This window comes from Ctenopharyngodon idella, chromosome 7 (assembly GCF_019924925.1).
Source record: "Ctenopharyngodon idella isolate HZGC_01 chromosome 7, HZGC01, whole genome shotgun sequence".
NCBI lineage: Eukaryota > Metazoa > Chordata > Actinopteri > Cypriniformes > Xenocyprididae > Ctenopharyngodon > Ctenopharyngodon idella.
The window spans coordinates 47,719,084-47,736,839 of NC_067226.1; the positions used below are offsets into that span (position 1 = coordinate 47,719,084).

Genomic DNA, 17,756 nt, shown 5'->3' on the forward strand with positions numbered 1-17,756 from the left:
TCTCTCTTCTGACTGCCCTTATCAATCGCTCTCTATTTTTTCCTCTTTTTGAAAGTTGTGAAAACACAATTGTGGAGTTTTTCTTTTGCTATTTGTGCAAATGGAAACAAAAAATATATTTAATGAAGTGTCTCATTCACCGCTATAAAAGGTAACCCAACCATGACGACTTCCGCTTCTGAGAAACCCAGAAATGTGAAAAGGGTCTATTCCTCTTTCGTGTTTACTTGAACAGACACAGACACACAAATTCATGTCAAAATACCTGTCTCAGCAAGTATTCTCTCGGTTATGTCATAAGTGAACAGTTGAGAAAGAAACCGGAAGTGTGTCAGTTATTAGGTCCATGCTTTCAAGTGACAGCAGCCTAATATTCTTGCTGTTGTCTGCCATTAATTTTAGTAAAATAACATAAAATAAAAAATCATTATCATCATCTACCATGTTCGAGAGAAAAGAAGACAGTGAGGAGAGCAGTCAGGAGGAAAGTGATGAGGACAGCTTTTAGGATAAGTGTGTCGCATAAAGTGTGAGTACCAAGCAACATCTCCAGGTTCTCCCTTGAGAACCAGACCAAAAAAAAAGTTATGTGCACCCCTGTATATTATAACTTTCTGAATATATCAATACACATTACCGAGGTTTGCTCAAACTGAGGTGCGTTATCATTGCTGTCAGTCACAGTAATAACAGCTGTGCCAGTGGTTGAAAAACCTCTTCCTTCCATGTCAGTAGCCACAACTGTCAAAGTGTATTTGGACCATTTCTGAAAGGGAAGATGTTTTCAGGTGAGTTTGTTTACATGAAATCATTCTTCATCACTGTGAGATCCATTCATCAGATTTCTCACCTCTTTGTCCAAGCCTGAAGAATTCACACGAATTCCTCCAGTAACAGAGTTGATTTCAAACATGTTTGGTTTTGGCAATTCTGGATCTTGCTTGACAATTGAGTAACTGATCACAGCATTGTAATTATCTGGATCATCTGCATCAGTGGCTGTGACTGTCATAAACTCATGACCTTCAGTGAGAGAAGAATAAAGACTGATTAGGTGGTACGAGCTGAAGGGACAATTGGGGGAGAAAAAAAAAAATGCTAAAAACAATTTCACTGAGAAACTGCACCATACACCTACCTCTATCAGCAGCTTCAGGAACATTTCCATTGAATGGATTTTGTGTAAAAACAGGATAATTATCATTTTGGTCCAGCACATTTACAATAATTTCCATTGGATTTTCTTTTATATCTACACCAACTCCAGTAGCCTGAGCTACAAGCTAAAGACAGGAGAAGAAATACGGGCATGTTAAGAAGCAAATATCTGAGGTGGTTTAAAAACACAATCAAATAAATTAGAGTTGTTTCTTTAGTCCATGTCTGTTAGGTGACAAATCAATATGCAAGTTTAGTTGAAGAAAACTGACTTAATTTTTAGTAGATATACAAATTACCAAAAATGTACAGTCTCTGCAAACACAAGAAAACTGTGTAAATGCATTTCATCTGACCTTTTTATCTGATTAACTGATGACAGTTTTCAAAGAATTAAGAATGAGCAGATAATCCAACACTGAAATACACTAAGAACGAAATATTGATTTTAAAAGTTAGAGAAACTAAAAATCATCTTACTCTGTATGAAGCTTTTCTTTCTCTGTCGAGTGGTCGAGTCACAAACAGATTCCCTGATAATCTTTCTATAGTGAAAGTCCCCTTAGGGTCCAGATCTGCTCCTTCACCTGTGATCCTGTATTGCATCTGAGCTTCACTAGAAATGTCTGACTTTATCTAAATACAGAAAGAAATAAGAGAACAAAGTCAATAACAGACAAACCTCTTTCTCGTCCATCTCATTTTGAACATTCCCTTCATGACTTTCACTCACCTGGACCAGCTTTATTGGGAAAGGACCTCTGCTATTCTCAAGAACATTGAATGGAGGAATAACCCAACCTCTCTTTGCTCTCTTTAGACCCGTCGAAGACTTTGGAAACATCAGAACCAGATCATCAGAAGGAGATTCCATCTGAAAATGTTAGTAAAAGACACTGAGTGACACTGATCTGGTACATTCTTAGTAGGGATGGGCGATAAAACGATAACGATAATTATTGCGATATAATTTTCCTTGATAAATCTAGGGATGTGCTGATCCGATACTCAGTATCGGTATTGGCTCAGATACTAACATTTTTGCCGGGTCGGGTGTATGTGTACTATTCTGTGTTATTGTCAAGCCCCACAAAAAGCACAAAAACATTAAAGAGCACTATAAAGTTTTTTTGCACTATATTTCAAGTGTTCTGAAGCCAATCCATAGTTTAATGTGAGGTACAGGTGAATATTTATATTGTAATATTTATTATGTAATTCAGCACTTTTTTATTATTACTTGAAGATCGGATCGGTACTCCGTATCGGCCAATACTGAATCCCAGGTATCGGAATCTGAGGCACAAAAAGGCGGATCGGAGCATCCCTAGATAAAACAATAAGAGATTGATAAATGTATGATATAATGTTTATGTGCCACAAGCAGAACGAGACAGCGCTACTCGTTTGAACCACGCCACATGGACTATTTATCTGCTTGGCTCAATGTTCAAATGTCAGTGCAAGCTTACTACAGCAGATATGTTTAGACTAGTTTCGGTCACGCAACCACTAAACAGCCCCGTGAGATCCAGTGAAAAGTGCTTGACCACAAATGTCTCTGCGATTTAAACTAGTTTGAAGCCAGATAAAACAGCGCTGACAAAAAGAAGAAACACTTTGCACAATGATACAGTCAAAAGGCTTTTCAATCTACAAATCACCATCATTTACCATGTATTTACTGTAGTAACATTAACTGCATCATGGTATTGTTGCATAAATGTGTGATATATTCATATCAAATATATTATATTAATGTAGACATGTATCAAGTGTATTAAAAGGAGTAATGGAATACTATTACAGTATTTTGTGTGATTAAGCTATAACATTTGTGCATTTATACTAAATGTATTGCTCCTGATTTTCATTCAAATACCATAGAAACCATATGGTTACATTTTACTATGGTAGTGAGGTGCTGTATGCCTGGTGTTAACTGTGGTTACCATGATCTGCATGCTACTATGGAAGACCAATGGTTAATTAAAAAAAAAAAAAAAAAAAAAAAAGTCAGAATATATTTCAATTTTACTAGGGCTGCCCCCTGATATTCAACTAATTGTTGAAAGAGGCATAGTCGACAAAAAAAATATTAGTTTAGTCCCAAAAAACATGGCTGCTCACTCAAACATTACCCTAGATAAATGTGCGCTATTATTAGGTGAATACCCAAGTGTTCATGTGGAGTGTGGAAGCTGAAGTATAGGGCGCTTACAGCATGACACGGAGGCGCCGGAACGATCACTTGCATTTTTTCCTGACAACAGCGGAAATATGCTCCATTATTTATGGTCATACAGACATAATACATCATTCAAAACTGTAAAGGGTCTACTTCTATTTATGTAAACTCACAACAACAAGAAAACATTGTGCCTCTTTCTGCGCTTTCTGCCGTCTCAATCTCCATGAACTGGAGCTCGTCACAAAAATGAACCAAAACTCAGCAGATACTTGTCTCAAAGATATTAAAAAATATCTATAGAAAGCTTATCATCATAAAGGCTATATAATGCTCATTATGGTTTACTATTCTCCTCAGTCTATATTTAAGTAATTAAGTTAATATAAAAGTGCGATTAGTCGACTAATGGCTAAAATGAAATCTTTTGTCGTGGACAGCCCTAAATTTTGCCATATAAAAATGAGGTTGTTAAAATTTTTACAGATGTTACCGTTTTGTTGAACAAATTTGCATCTGCATCCAAACTCAAGCAGCTGTCAAATGTGCATTTCTAAGAGGCAAAACATGTTATATTAATATTGCAGCATGCGCTGAAAATTGTGCTTAAGATACGTGCCATCAAAGTCAGTCAGCACAAACCGGTTTCATGATTTGAAACAATAATCACCCGTTACAACATGCAGGAACTAAGATTTTTTTTTTTTTTTTCTATTAAGATATTTATTGTTAAGGAAAAATGACTAGAAAAGTGTAAAGAATTAAACAAATGTGAAGTGTTTCTGTGTGTAAAAAATGTGCATTTCCAAAAAATAAAGTGTTAAACTTTATTGAAATTTACAATCCAAACCTAAGATTACCTAAACTTTAATGCTGTTCTATTTTAATCATAAAAGGTAATTCATAAAGTTACTGTTTTGTATTTAGTTGTAAATATGTACAGAATTTGCTAGTCGAATATGCCCATTTAAAGTACCATAGTAAAGCAGCACATATAAAAACTGAAATGTCCAATAGAGGTCAGGCTTGTACTGTACTGACAGCAGTTTCTCGAAGAAACTTGTTTGTACCTGTGGAGAGGAGATGTTCATGACTGTGTCCACATGATGGTCCTCATGATGGTCCACATGATGGTGGACACTCTCAACTCTGACAGATATCGTGTGCTTCTTGCCACTGGAGTCCCAAGCGTGCACAGAAAACACCTTGTGACCTTCATGAAGAGTGACTTGTCTCTTCAACGTTACAGTCCCATCCGTGTCCACATCAAACCACTCGTCAGAGGACTGAAAGAGCGTTCTTGTTCTTCCATCACAATTACTGAAAGTTACTGAGGAAGGGAAAGGAGAATTAACTTAGACAGGGAAGCAAACTCAAGCTACGACATCAATGTGATGTTTAAAAAGATGATTTTAAAACTTTTCCTTAGGAAAAATAAAGTATAGATTTATATGCTGACATTTGTAGCAGTACAGACTCGAGTTATATTACCGCAAAAGCCTAAATAAGCCTAAAATAAGTCGACCACACCCAAAGTTATACACATTTTCATCCAAAACCATTAAAAACATGTTTTTTTTAAAAAGTTTTTTAACAGTTATAGCGCCACCTATGGTCCGATCTCCATAAAAATTGGCATGCTTCTTTAGAGTCATATGCTGCATGTGCTCCCTTAATTCCGTGAAGTTCTCAGTTTTCTTTTAGGCTTTTGGGTATTTTTAGCCACGCCCATTTTCTAAATGACCCTGTTATAGCGACCCTAAGGGTAAAGTTCAATTTTTTTTGATAATTATTGATCTAGAGAGTCCAGAGAATTGTCCTGCGCTGGTTTTGGTTCAATCGGGCGAAAAAACTAGGACTAGTTCGCAAAAGTAGTTTTTTCAGCTATTCGTGAATAATTAATGAACGATTTGATTGACAGTATTGGTTTTTGAGGCAAAGTTGTTCAGCATGAGGAGATCTATCAAATGATATGCATATTGTGTGAATCTGTGAAACACCACGTGATTACTGAGGCGTAAAACTCATTAGCGCCAACTAGTGGCCGATTTCTTTCAAAATTCTTGCAGACCTCTAGGACCATGAGTCGAACATGCACACCCAGTTTTGTTCCGGTCGGCCTCCGTGAACCTTGTCTAGTAGGTGCTCAAACTTCATTGGCCGATGGCAGCCATGTTTTTTGAGATACGTCAATGTGCTAATAGAATGTCATGCCCCCTTGGACCGAGACACTGCATGCCAAATTTCAAGTCAATCGGACTAACGGTTGCATAGTTACAGCTGTTTTCATGGTTCTCAAGTTATAGCGCCACCTAGTGTCCAATCGACGCAATTTTTTTTTTTATCGTGACCAAAGATTGAGCCCCTACACACGGGAACCGAGTTTGGTGCAAATATCTAATTTCTTTCGAGTTATAGCCATTTTAGTAGAAGTGGCTCCGCCCACATCGTACGTTTTGGCACCCCTTAGCGACCGTGAATCAAAAATTTGACCTTTTTTCGATAATTATTGATATTCACACTCCAGAGAACATTTCTGCACTGGATTGGTTCCGATCGGGTCTAAAACCTAGGACTAGTTCACAAAAGTAGGTTTTTCAAAAAAAACAAAATACCCGAAAATTTCGCCACAGTGACGAGTGAATCCGAGACGTGCATCTTGTCCGCCTTGAGCCAAGGATTCCAACAATAAAAGACACTTGAGCCTAACGGTTCAGGAGTTATGAGCCATTTCGTACTTTTGACCACTGTAGCGCCCCCGTCAGGCTGATCGGGGCGAGCCTTGGTGACGTTGTAGGCGGTATGAGAACTACCAGCCCTCAAAGTTTCAAGTCTCTACGACTTGCGGTTTGGTCTGCCCAATCACTTTTAGCGCTTGAACCCCTAATTATTAAACCATCTTTAACCAGCATCGCTTTTCATGGAAACTACCTGATTAGGCAGGGGAATCAATGCATAAAATATAAATGTTTACATTTAATAATAACTGTGGCCAATAAAGTTCAGGGTATGACAAAGCCAAAAATAATTGGGTTCATATTTTAATATTTCAATGACTGAAAAGAAAAAAGAAAGTGACAAATCTTAAATGATTTGTTGACCCTATTCTCCTGTTTTCACACCCACAGAAACTCACCGAATGAGATCTGAATTTCACAACACCTGCAGAGAGACTTACTGAAGCATGACATTTATATAGAGACTTTAATTCAACACCTGACCTCACTTCCTGACATATGAGAGAACTAAAATGTGATTTAATTCAACATTTGTGGGGTTCCATCCTAAGTGGAATAGAAAAACATTAGTTTAACCTGCACAAATAAATAAAAACTCCTCATTTGCCTTGTCACACCAGAGACTACATAATTAAAAAATTGCCAATATCTTTACGAAGTTAAAGTCTCTAGACCTAATAAAGGGGTAAAGGTGAAGAATCGAAATTAAGTGCTGTAAAACAAAGTTATACTTTTGACGAAACTCGAGGCACAACATTTAAATTTGAGGGGAGACCAGATTTATCGCAGGCATTAGCATAGACCACATATAGGATTTTTGAAAGAGTGTACTTCGCGTTAAAACATTTTAAAAACGCTTCAGTATTGTAGTAAGATTTGTGAAGACTTACCTCTTCCTAGTCTCTTTCCCCTGTGAAGGTGATCTCTGTGCACTGTAAAAACGACTAACTCCGACTCAAACCCAGGTGTACATGTCGACTCCTCCGTATATCCACACGAAAATACCTAGTTTAAAAAAAAAATTGAACAAATAAAACATTTTATAACAAATCGAAGCCTTTGATGATCGAAACTGCGCAATGGTTTTCGACACCACAAAACAAAAACTTACCTGAAAAAGAAAAACGATCACTCCTAATCCCACAATCCTTACACAAGCCATTCAACACGATAAAATCCACACAAAATCCTTCAGCTTTCCAATCTTTTGAAGTATTTCAAGTGTAGAGCATCTCTTCCTTCCAACCTCTCAGCAGCCGCAAATTGAGGAAAATGATCTTCAGCAGGTAGTTGAGAGCTCTGACTTAAGTAGCCAGGTGACCTCGCCCGTCCGGTAATTACCATTTCCAAATATGGGTATGTATGGCCTACACGCAGGTAAAAAAAAAAAGATTTTGGATGTTGTTCAAAATTTTGGATGTTGCTCATGCTGCTGAACTGAACATCTCCTATCATGCCTTTTTCACACTGAAAAATCCCCTAGACACCTCCTCTGTCTGCTGCTGTTGATGTTAAAATCGATAAAACAAATGATGAATCTGCTCGTGGATTTAAAGTTTGATAAAACTAAAAGGGAAATTGTTTATAGACTGTCTACAAAATGAAAACAGTAAAATAATACAATACCATGTATGTCAGTGCAGTCTGCTCATACAAATAGTGCTTCTATTTTCAATGAATACCATTGACAAAATGGTCATGTGATGAACAATTTTAGCTTAGGTTTCAGTAAATCATATTGCACAACTTCCATGATAGCTTACTTATTTCATTGGTATTCCTTGTGATCCTGATGATTTACTTCAAGATTGGTGATACAACGGATATGGCTCTCCAAGAGTCTTCCCACACAATGCCGCAATAATAACCTCCCTAACAAGGTCTATAGTGCTTGCTTTGTATTATAGCCTACTACCCAGATAGCATGCAATCCTTGAAACAATGTTGAGTCAGTGTTGATGCGTCAATGCTAAATGCATTGAATTAACGTTACAAAGTGATGTTGCTTCAGTATCACTTTTGCACCCTCAGTTAATGTTGAAGCAATGTTGAGATTTCAACCTCAAATCAATGGTAATATTATTGATTCAACATTATAAAGTGATATTTTTTCAAAATCACTTTTGCACCCTCAGTTAATGTTTAAACAATGTTGAGATTTCAACAAAAAAAAAAATCAATGATAATATCATTGAATCAACATTATGAAGTGATGTTGGTTCAATATCACGTTTGCAGCCGCATTTAATGTTGAAACAATGGTGAATAAAAAATGAACGGTAATGCTATTAAATCAACATTACACTATGATTGATTCTACATCACTGCTGTTGAATCAATATTGGAATTAATGAAAAATTATCAATGGTAATATTGTTGAATCAGCATTACACTGTGATTGATTATACATCACTGCTGTTGAATCAATATTGAAATTAGCATAAATGATCAATGGTAACGTCAGTGAATCAACATTAAACTGTGGTGTTGATTCTGCATCACTGCTGTTAAATCAATATTGAAATTAAAAATAATCATTAGTAATATTGTATGATCAATGTTAATGTGATGTTGATTTAACTGAAAAGTCAACATAAAATAATGTTCTGAACAACATTAATATTTCAGCTACACTTCAATGGTACGTCAACAAATTTCTGACCGTTTCAAAGTTTTGGGAAAACCTTTTAAAACATAAATGACACCTTTCCAGCAGTTGAGTCAGTTTCTTTTATTTGACAATTTAACACAATCAACAACAAAGAGAGAGAAAATTGAATTCTTTAAGAGTGGGGCAAAAAGGACAAAAGCATTACAAGCTTTAAAAATAACATTACTTTCAGAAGTCTTATGTCATCATTACTACAAGTAGTCCAATGGCTCAAGTTTTCAAAATCTGGCTTGCATCAGACTACTGCCTCTTTTCCTATGGGTTCTCTGAAATCTGAAAAAGTGTCTCTGTCCGTCTTATTTGGTGTTGTTTGTCCCGTAGCAAAAACACATATATTATTAGAAATGGCGAGTGAAGGGAGTAAGCAAAAATTTCAGACCGTGCATTCCTCCCTGCCAGCGTTTCATAACGGAGGGAGATGCACATGAGTTTTGTGTTTACTGCATGGGAGCGGAGCATGCACGATCAGCCTTTGAGAAGGCTGACTGCCCAGCGTGTGAAGCATTCCCTCTAAAATCGCTCCGCTCCCGGCTGGCCTTGTTTGCTGAAAGTGGCCAGTTTGGCGTACCTCGTGGCTCAGGTCCCGCGGCTGCTGAGGCTGCTCGCCGTCTGCAGTCGTGGGGTTCGCAGATGGACCTGGCGGCGGGGGTTAAAAAACGGCTGCGGCCCTTTCTCAGCCCTCAACCGCTGGGCCCAGTGCTCAACACCGGGATCCGGAAGCCGGCTCCGCGGCTTCTTCCGCCCCGTGCGAGCCATTAATGCTGAGTCCATCCGCCTCTGAGGAGGTGGATGTTCTCAGTAATGATTGTGATATGAGTGATTTGGGTGACTCGCCAGCCCAGTCACCACAGTATGAGGAGCTTGTGGAGGTTGTTTCTCGGGCCATGGTGAAATTAAACATCGATTGGCCGGCCAAGAGACAGGAGGAGCACAGTAAAAGCAAGCTTGATGAGCGCTTCCTCCAGTCAGCACAGCTACCTCCACGTCGGGGCTTGCCGTTCTTCCAGGATCTCCACACTGAGGTGGCAAGATCCTGGAATAAGCTGTATTCATCTAGGCTTTCGAGCCCAACCGTCCATCATTATTCATCTCTGGTGGGGCTCAAACAGAATGGTTATGGGACGATGCCCAGGGTTGAGGAAACCCTGGCAGCATATTTGTCACCCGATGCTGCGTCATCCCTCAAAGCTCCGACACTGCCCACCAAACCATGCCAAACTACATCATCGTTGGTGGGCAAGGCGTATATGGCAGCAGGTCAGGCCGGTGCCTGTTTACACACTATGGCACTTTTACAAGCCTATCAGGCCGACCTGCTGAGGGAATTGGAAGAGGCTGAGGAGGTGCGGGCCGACGATATTAAAGAGCTCCGTCGGGCCACTGATTTACCTCTCCGTGCTACAAAGGAGACGGCTTGTGCCATCGGCCGCTCCATGGCAGCTTCATTGGCACCTCTGGTTGAACCTCTCAGGCATTAAGGAGAGGGATAGAACTTTCCTCCTTGATGCCCCGCTGTCGCCATCTGGTCTCTTCGGCGACGCCATTTCTACGGTCGTCGAGAGATTTCAGGAGTCAAAAAAAACAGGCGGCAGCATTTCAGAGGTTCATCCCGCTGAAATCCAAATCCTAGGGGGCTGCAGCCAAGGAGCAGCCCCGCCCATATATAGAGAGGCCTGTAGAAAATTTAAATCGGTTGAACCCTGCCGCAGACGCGCTTCAGGGCACCAAACCTGCTCCATCGAATGTGGCTGGGGCCAGCCCCGAGAGGCTGGTACCCTTAGTGAATTTCCTTTCAGCATGGGAAAATTTAGCCAATGTGTCAAGCTGGGTCACTCGCACCATTCGCAAGGGCTACAGACTTCAGTTCGGATCTCCCCCACCCAGGTTCAACGGAGTTTTGAACACGGTGGTGGGCCCCGAGCAGGCACAAGAGTCCCACAAGTGTCGAGCAGTCCCCTCCCCAGAGAGAAACACCGGGTTCTACAGCCGGTATTTTATAGTTCTGAAGAAAGATGGAGGATTATGTCCTATTATAGATCTTCGTCAGCTCAACCGCTCTCTGAGGAGATCTCGGTTCAAGGTGCTGACGTTGCCTCTCATCGTGAGCCAAATCAGGTCCGAGGACTGGTTTGTCACGATAGACTTAAAGGATGCGTATTTCCACATTTCCATCCTTCCGGGAACACAGGAAGTTCCTGAGGTTCGCTTTCGGGGGCATAGCGTACCAGTATCGGGTCCTTCCGTTTGGCCTAGCTCTCTCTCCTCGCACGTTCACAAAGTGCATGGATGGTGCTCTAGCACCCCTCAGGCTTCAGGGAATTCGGGTGCTCAACTATATAGACGACTGGCTGGTATTAGCTCAGTCTCAAGAGCTGGCGGCACAGCATCGAGATGTTGTGCTCGACCATATGAAACGTCTGGGGCTGAGGCTGAATGCAAAAAAGAGCATGCTAACAGTTGTCTCCTGCACGTATTGAGTCGGTTCTAGCAATGGTGTCCAGAGTCAAGCTAGGCCAACTCATCACTGTAAAACAGTTTCAGAGACTGTTGGGGCTCATGGCAGCAGCGTCCAACGTGATACCTTTTGGCCTGTTGTACATGAGACCCCTACAGCGGTGGCTCAGGACCAGAGGGTTTTCCCCGAGGGGCAACCCATTTCGTACGATCAAGGTAACGCGCAGATGCCTTCGTTCCTTGGTCATATGGAAGAAACACTGGTTCCTGTCTCAGGGCCCTGTGTTGGGGGCGTCCTGTCATCGCAAGATAATTTCGACAGACGCATCCAGCTCAGGGTGGGGGGCGGGCATGGAAGGCCGCTCTACCTATGGTCTGTGGAGCGAAAAGCATCTTTCATGGCACATAAATTGCCAGGAGATGCTAGCAGTTTGGCTAGCCTTGCGGCATTTTCTCCCAGACCTCAGAGGCAACCATGTCCTAGTCAGAACAGACAATACGGCAGTGGTTGCCTATATAAATCACCAGGGAGGTCTGAGGTCGCGCCCCTTGTGCAAGCTGGCGCATCAGATCCTCCTTTGGTGTCAGGGAAAATTGCTCTCTCTGAGGGCAATGTATATCCCGGGACATCGACGTCCTGTCGAGGCAGGGGCTGAGGCCCGGGGAGTGGAGACTGCACCCCGAGATGGTGCAGCTCATTTGGAGAAAGTTTGGACAGGCGCAGGTGGATCTCTTCGCAAGCCAAGCGAACTCGCACTGTCCTCTGTGGTTCTCCCTTGCTCATCCAGCCCCCCTGGGGCTGGACGCTATGGTACAGCCGTGGCTGAGGCTGCGGCTGTACGCATTTCCCCTGATCGCTCTGCTCCCGGGAGTTCTAGAGAGAGTTCGGCAGGATGGGGTCAGACTGTTCCTGGTAGCCACATGCTGGCCAGCCCGAGTGTGGTTCTCTGACATAATAGCTCTCCTCGACGGTCTCCCGTGGGAGATTCCGGTCAGGAGAGATCTCCTGACTCAGGCCGAGGGCTCAATATTTCACCCCCGGCCGGAGATGTGGAAACTTTGGGTCTGGCCCCTGAGGGGGACCAGCTCATAAATGAGGGTCTCTCTGCTGAGGTGGTAGAGACCATACTTAACTCTAGAGCTCCCTCCACGAGGAAACTGTATACTCTCAAGTGGAGGGTATTTTCTATATGGTGTAGGAGGAGTCAAGAGTTGGGGACTTACAAGCTCTCTCTGTGGCTCCATCTTGCTTGGAGTTTGCCCCTGGCAGCGTCAAAGCTATCCTGCACCCTAGACCGGGTTACGTACTTAAGGTACCCACTAATGTGGCAAGGTCCACAGTCCTCCAGGCCTTTCATCCTCCTCCAACGTTGGCTGAACGCGAGAGGCTGCAATTGCTCTGTCCAGTCAGAGCTCTCCACTGTTATGTCAGGAAGACTTCTCATTGGAGAAAATCAGATCAGTTGTTAGTATGCTTCGGGCCCCCAAAGAAGGGTTGCCCGGCTACTAAACCTACCATCAGCAGGTGGATTGTAGAGGCCATTTCCAGGGCATATGAGGTGCGCAGGTTGCCTTCACCTCTGCCTCTTAGGGCCCATTCCACTCGAAGTATGACATCGTCCTGTGCACTATGGTCGGGGGCCTCTCTCCAAGATATTTGTGATGCGGCGGGTTGGTCTTCCCCACACACCTTAATTAGATTCTATAGTTTGGAACTATCGGTCACGCCCGGTTCCCAATTTCTTATGTCCTAGTTTGTGCCATTTCTGCTTCACATCAGGACAGGCATTTTGTTAGTATGGCGGTACGCGGGTATTCATTCCCCAAAGCGTTGCCATGGCGACGCAGCGCGAGTTCCCTCGAAAGGGAACATCTCAGGTTACGCACGAGACGCTGCGTCTCCTTGCCATACTTCCTGCATGCCTGTCAACCGCTTGCTTCAGATCAGTAGCTGAAACAGCTGTGTTTGACGGCTCTTTTATAGCTTCCGCGTTCCGCCGGCATACGTCACGGGATGACGTTGCACTAATCACGATTGGACTAGTTGTAGTATGTTGTAGTTGTAGTATGTCTTCAGGAGTGCTTACGCTGAAGGGATTCCCCAAAGCGTTGCCATGGTGACGCAGCATCTCGTTCCCCTCTCAGGGAATCATGGTTACATGCGTAACCTGAGACGTTTTCTTTTAATGAAAATTTCTTTAAAGCTGTAGATTCACCTTGTGTAGAACTTAATCTGTTTAAATATCACAAAATAGCCATGTCAGTCACATTCTCAAACACAAGGTGTAGTTTTTTTTTTTTTTTTTGATTCAGTGGAAACAGAATGGAGATTAGTTATATTCCTCAAATTTAATACAGATTCAGGAATATGAATGATTACCTGGTCAAGCAGAGTTAAGGCACAGGATAGCATCAAGTCCCAGGTCAGGTGATAATCCTATTGACTACAACTCAATATATTATCAATATCACATTTATCAAGAGGGTGCTTCTCATTTTTTTTTTTTTATTGTCCATCCTCATCTGCCTTCATTCCTATTAAATAAATCAAGGTACTCTGCAAGCATTGAGTAATAGATGCAATACATGGGCTATGTGTAAAGTATGATATTCTTGCTCAAGTTCATGTCACTTGCACTAATAAATAAATATATCCTAATAAATATAACTAAAGCAAGATGCATGCACTTTTTAAGAATTTAGAAAATGGATGGTTTATTCAAACAAACATTTTTAAATAAAGATATCTTATTAGATTCGGTAACAATAAATCAAATGCAAATAACAAGTACAAAAAACAAACAAACAAACAAAAGAACATAGAAATAATAAGAAAGATGCACCATTGTTTGAAACCCAGAGAAGTCAGGTGGTTCAACAAACAACACAACTGTATAGGATGCACCTGTGTTTTCTCTCGAATGAGAAGGAATTGATTAGACTACTGAGAAGTGCACATGCAAAAAAAAAATGGGCGTTTACCAATTAGTGGCCAATTTCAAACTACAATGGATGTTTTTCAACCATTTTTCAACAGACTTGCTAAAATTATGAAGGCCCACCCAAAACCAAGCCCCCAGTGGATTAGAGCAAATCGGGTAAAAATGTGTGGTTTGAAAACGCCCCACTGGTTGGGAAACACCCATAGTGTTCTGCAGAGATACAGACCTGCAGAATCTTGTGGTCTTCAACTACAAATCACTGTTAGTTCAATATCACTTGTCTCCACCCATGTGTGCTGTTGACTTTCATCAAAATTTCAATGTTGATCCAACATACATTAAACATTGAAATGTCAATCTCAACCAAAATGATGGTTTGGATCAAAACTCAACATTGTATCAATGTCACCACGCAATCTGGGTACTGACCCTAATGTATTTATTAATTTAACGAATTAATTGCAGGTGAGAGAACATCTTGGTTACGTATGTAACCTTAGTTCCCTGAGTAGGGAACGAGACGCTGCGTCAAAGCGCTGTGGGAACGCCTCTGCATGATTGCGCCGTGAAGCACGTATGAAATCAGTCCAATTGAGTGACGGAACGTCATAGGTGGGTGACGTCACTGACCAGGAAACTATAAAGCATACCCGAAAACCCATTCATTCAGCTTCTTGAAAACTGAAGCAAGTCGCTTACGGGCATGCTGGGAGTATGGCAGGGTGACGCAGCGTCTCGTTCCCTACTCAGGGAACTAAGGTTACATACATAACCGAGACATTCCCTTTCAAGGTCATCAAGGTCAAAACGCTGCGGGAACGCTAATACCCACATCACCATATGATCAAGTAACCGTCCGTGGGAAATCGATAAGATTATCAAATGCTTTAGAAGTTCTACTTTTAAAAAGTCTCAGCTATAAGGAAATATTAATTTTAAGATATATTTATAGTTTTTTGCACTAGTGACATTAAGATTAGAACATAATGTCCACGTTAACACTTTTGTAAAACTGTAATATTTGTACTAATTTGTACATTCATATTTTATTAAATTATAATCATTAATGCAAAACATTTCTCCTCATTCATACCTTTTTATTTTACCCAAACAAGTGAATTATATTATTAAATGTTATTTATGCGAAAACAAAAGATGTGTTAAATATTTTAATCTATACTAGGCTACTATGCAAATATCGAAAGGATATAGCCTAATATAAATAATAATCAAACAATGAAACAAATAAGCAGTTAACACACATCTTTAACAAGCCTGACAAACAAGAAACTTTCTATTTAGTCATTTAGTCTGAAAATAACTTAGCGTGTTTTTTTTTTTTTTAATCCAACACTCCATAGTCAGGCTTGTTGTTCGTGAAGTGTTTCTTCACCAAGAAAGACCTTGGCATCGTACCTTGGGTCTTTTAAAGGAAACTACTTTTGCCTTCTGACCACGAGCTTTAAGCGGGAGATGTTGAGTGTTGAATAAATAGCTGATGTTTGGAGGTTGTCTTTGCGCCACATTCTCGAGTAGAGAAGAGAGAGTCAGGTGCAGGCTAGAGCTGGACGGACATCTTGCTCGGCCAATCAGAATGAAAGGACAAGTGTAGGAGGGCGGGGCCGTGTTTGTCGAGACATTCCGCGGCAAACAGGTGCACGCGCACGATCAAAACAGCAGAACTTTGTGATGAAACATATGGCATGTGTTTCCCCAGAGATTATCTTTGTTTTATCACCCTCACTCTCTAGACAACTCGATGATAAAAACATAGCCTAACACGGTCAATGCTTAAAACGTGGTGAACTGTTTAATGTATAAAACGTTTTCCATGTTATTCTTTTTTTTTTTTTATTTTTTATTCCATTGCTAACCAGCCACGACGGCGACACGGGACGACATTTTACAAACGGTTTCTATAAGTCGTGACTGGAGCAACAATATACAAAGTATGACAATGATCATCTCTGGTACTGTTTATGTCCTTTAATTAATGTTAACAGCGTTTAATGTGAGTTTGAATTTCATTTGGTGTGTCTTTTATAGTCGTACTGAAAACGACAATGGATAATTCACCTCAGACCTTGAAAATAAATTAAACAAGAACGCTCAAACTGTGAACAAACAAGTGTATTTTATGACAACGACTGTTTCAGTCACTCAGCGTGTATTTTTTTAATTATGTTAGAATTATGCCTAATATTTGGCTGTGATTTTTGATTGATTTTTTTCACATTGGTGTGGACATACAATTTGCTATCTATCTATCTATCTATCTATCTATCTATCTATCTATCTATCTAAATCATTTAACATATCCAGCACATATTTCATGACAGTACTGCATTTTAACAGCTACAGTGATGCATAAACAAAACAGAAGGAGAAGATAACGAGGATACAGTTTTGATTTATAATAATGGACTGTTTTCATTCAACAGGATGACTGAAATACAGTGAAATAATGTACTATAAAAAAATATTTTTAGCTTAATTGTTGGCTATTTCTACAGTTGGGTTATATATGGTAAATGATTCTATTATTGGGAACCAATTTTTAACGTTCTCTTTATGCTTCTAAAAAAAAAAAAATAATAAAAAAATAATAATAAACTAAAGTTCCCATGCAGAATGTTTCAGGAACCAGAAATAAAGTTGCATGTAGGCCTATGCCTTCTGCAAATAATAAATAAATAATTGAGTGTTGCAAGCAAATCGTTTCTTGTATGAATTTTGTCTGTCTTGACTCTAATATTAATGAAATAGTTTTGATATTAGCAGTTTGCATAATGGTCATTATATGTCCAGCAACCAGTGGGTTAATGAAGGTTTAACAAAACAGGAACCGTGTGGACCACGTAATATTTTTAAATGTCAGAGAAATGCTTTGATAAATGTACAATAGAGATAGAAAGGTTGAGTCTACATCTGTATTCAACATCGCCATCTAGTGTGCCCATGGGCGGATTGGCCATCGGGCAATTCTGGCAAATGCCAGAGGGGCTGGACCATTTTTTTTTATGTGGGCTGGTCAGTTTTATATTTAAAATATATAAATAAATAGTTTTTACAGGCCGACAGCGCATAGGACGGGTTTTTATTGCTTGCATGATTTCACTATGGTTATAATATTAATAATAATAAATGTTAAGCATTTGGCCCAGTCGGCAACGGCTGGCCCGGTCCCGAGATGGACCAACCGACCCGCCCCCTTTATTTACTGTTGCTATGTATGTATGTATGTATGTATGTATGTCCGACAAGCCATGCCGCTCTCACGCCACACATCATGTTCTCTCAGAGTGAAAAATACATTGGAGCAAAGAGGACACTGACAATGCGTTATAACCGTTTCTGATTTATATTTCTGAATGATGATGGTATGAAATAGAGTGAATAGTCTTATCTGAATTCCATTCAAGTTCTCACAATGTCCAACAAATCCTCCAGCCAATTTCCTGCTGTACTCAAACATCAAAGTTCATGATAGATCCGTATAAAGGTGATATGGAACAGTTGAAGAGTTGAGTTGAGCTGAAGTGCTTTTGGAGTATAAAGGAAAGTAAAAATCTTTCCCCACAAACTTCCCTTCAAGGACCATCCTC

The 17,756-nt window shown here is 40.5% G+C and overlaps 1 protein-coding gene across 30 annotated transcripts in view; it reads right to left on the reverse strand.

The window, feature by feature from the left end:
• LOC127516447 (B-cadherin-like) overlaps nt 1–17,756 on the reverse strand; it is a 133,631-nt gene that overhangs the window by 76,626 nt on the left and 39,249 nt on the right. Inside the window, exons 3-10 of one of the 30 annotated variants that reach the window (XM_051901059.1) lie at nt 4,417–4,676; nt 3,840–3,899; nt 3,380–3,421; nt 1,892–2,032; nt 1,639–1,794; nt 1,139–1,283; nt 851–1,023; nt 638–766 (exon numbers count right to left, since the gene is read on the reverse strand). The exons of 14 other annotated variants lie outside the window; for them this stretch is intronic. In XM_051901059.1, coding sequence (XP_051757019.1) covers nt 638–766; nt 851–1,023; nt 1,139–1,283; nt 1,639–1,794; nt 1,892–2,032; nt 3,380–3,421; nt 3,840–3,899; nt 4,417–4,676 — 1,106 coding nt within the window. Of the gene's footprint in view, nt 1–637; nt 767–850; nt 1,024–1,138; nt 1,284–1,638; nt 1,795–1,891; nt 2,033–3,379; nt 3,422–3,839; nt 3,900–4,416; nt 4,677–6,974; nt 7,090–7,195; nt 7,392–17,756 lie in introns of those variants that run through there. 15 more of the 30 variants (XM_051901083.1, XM_051901058.1, XM_051901060.1 and 12 more) reach the window with 15 other exon arrangements.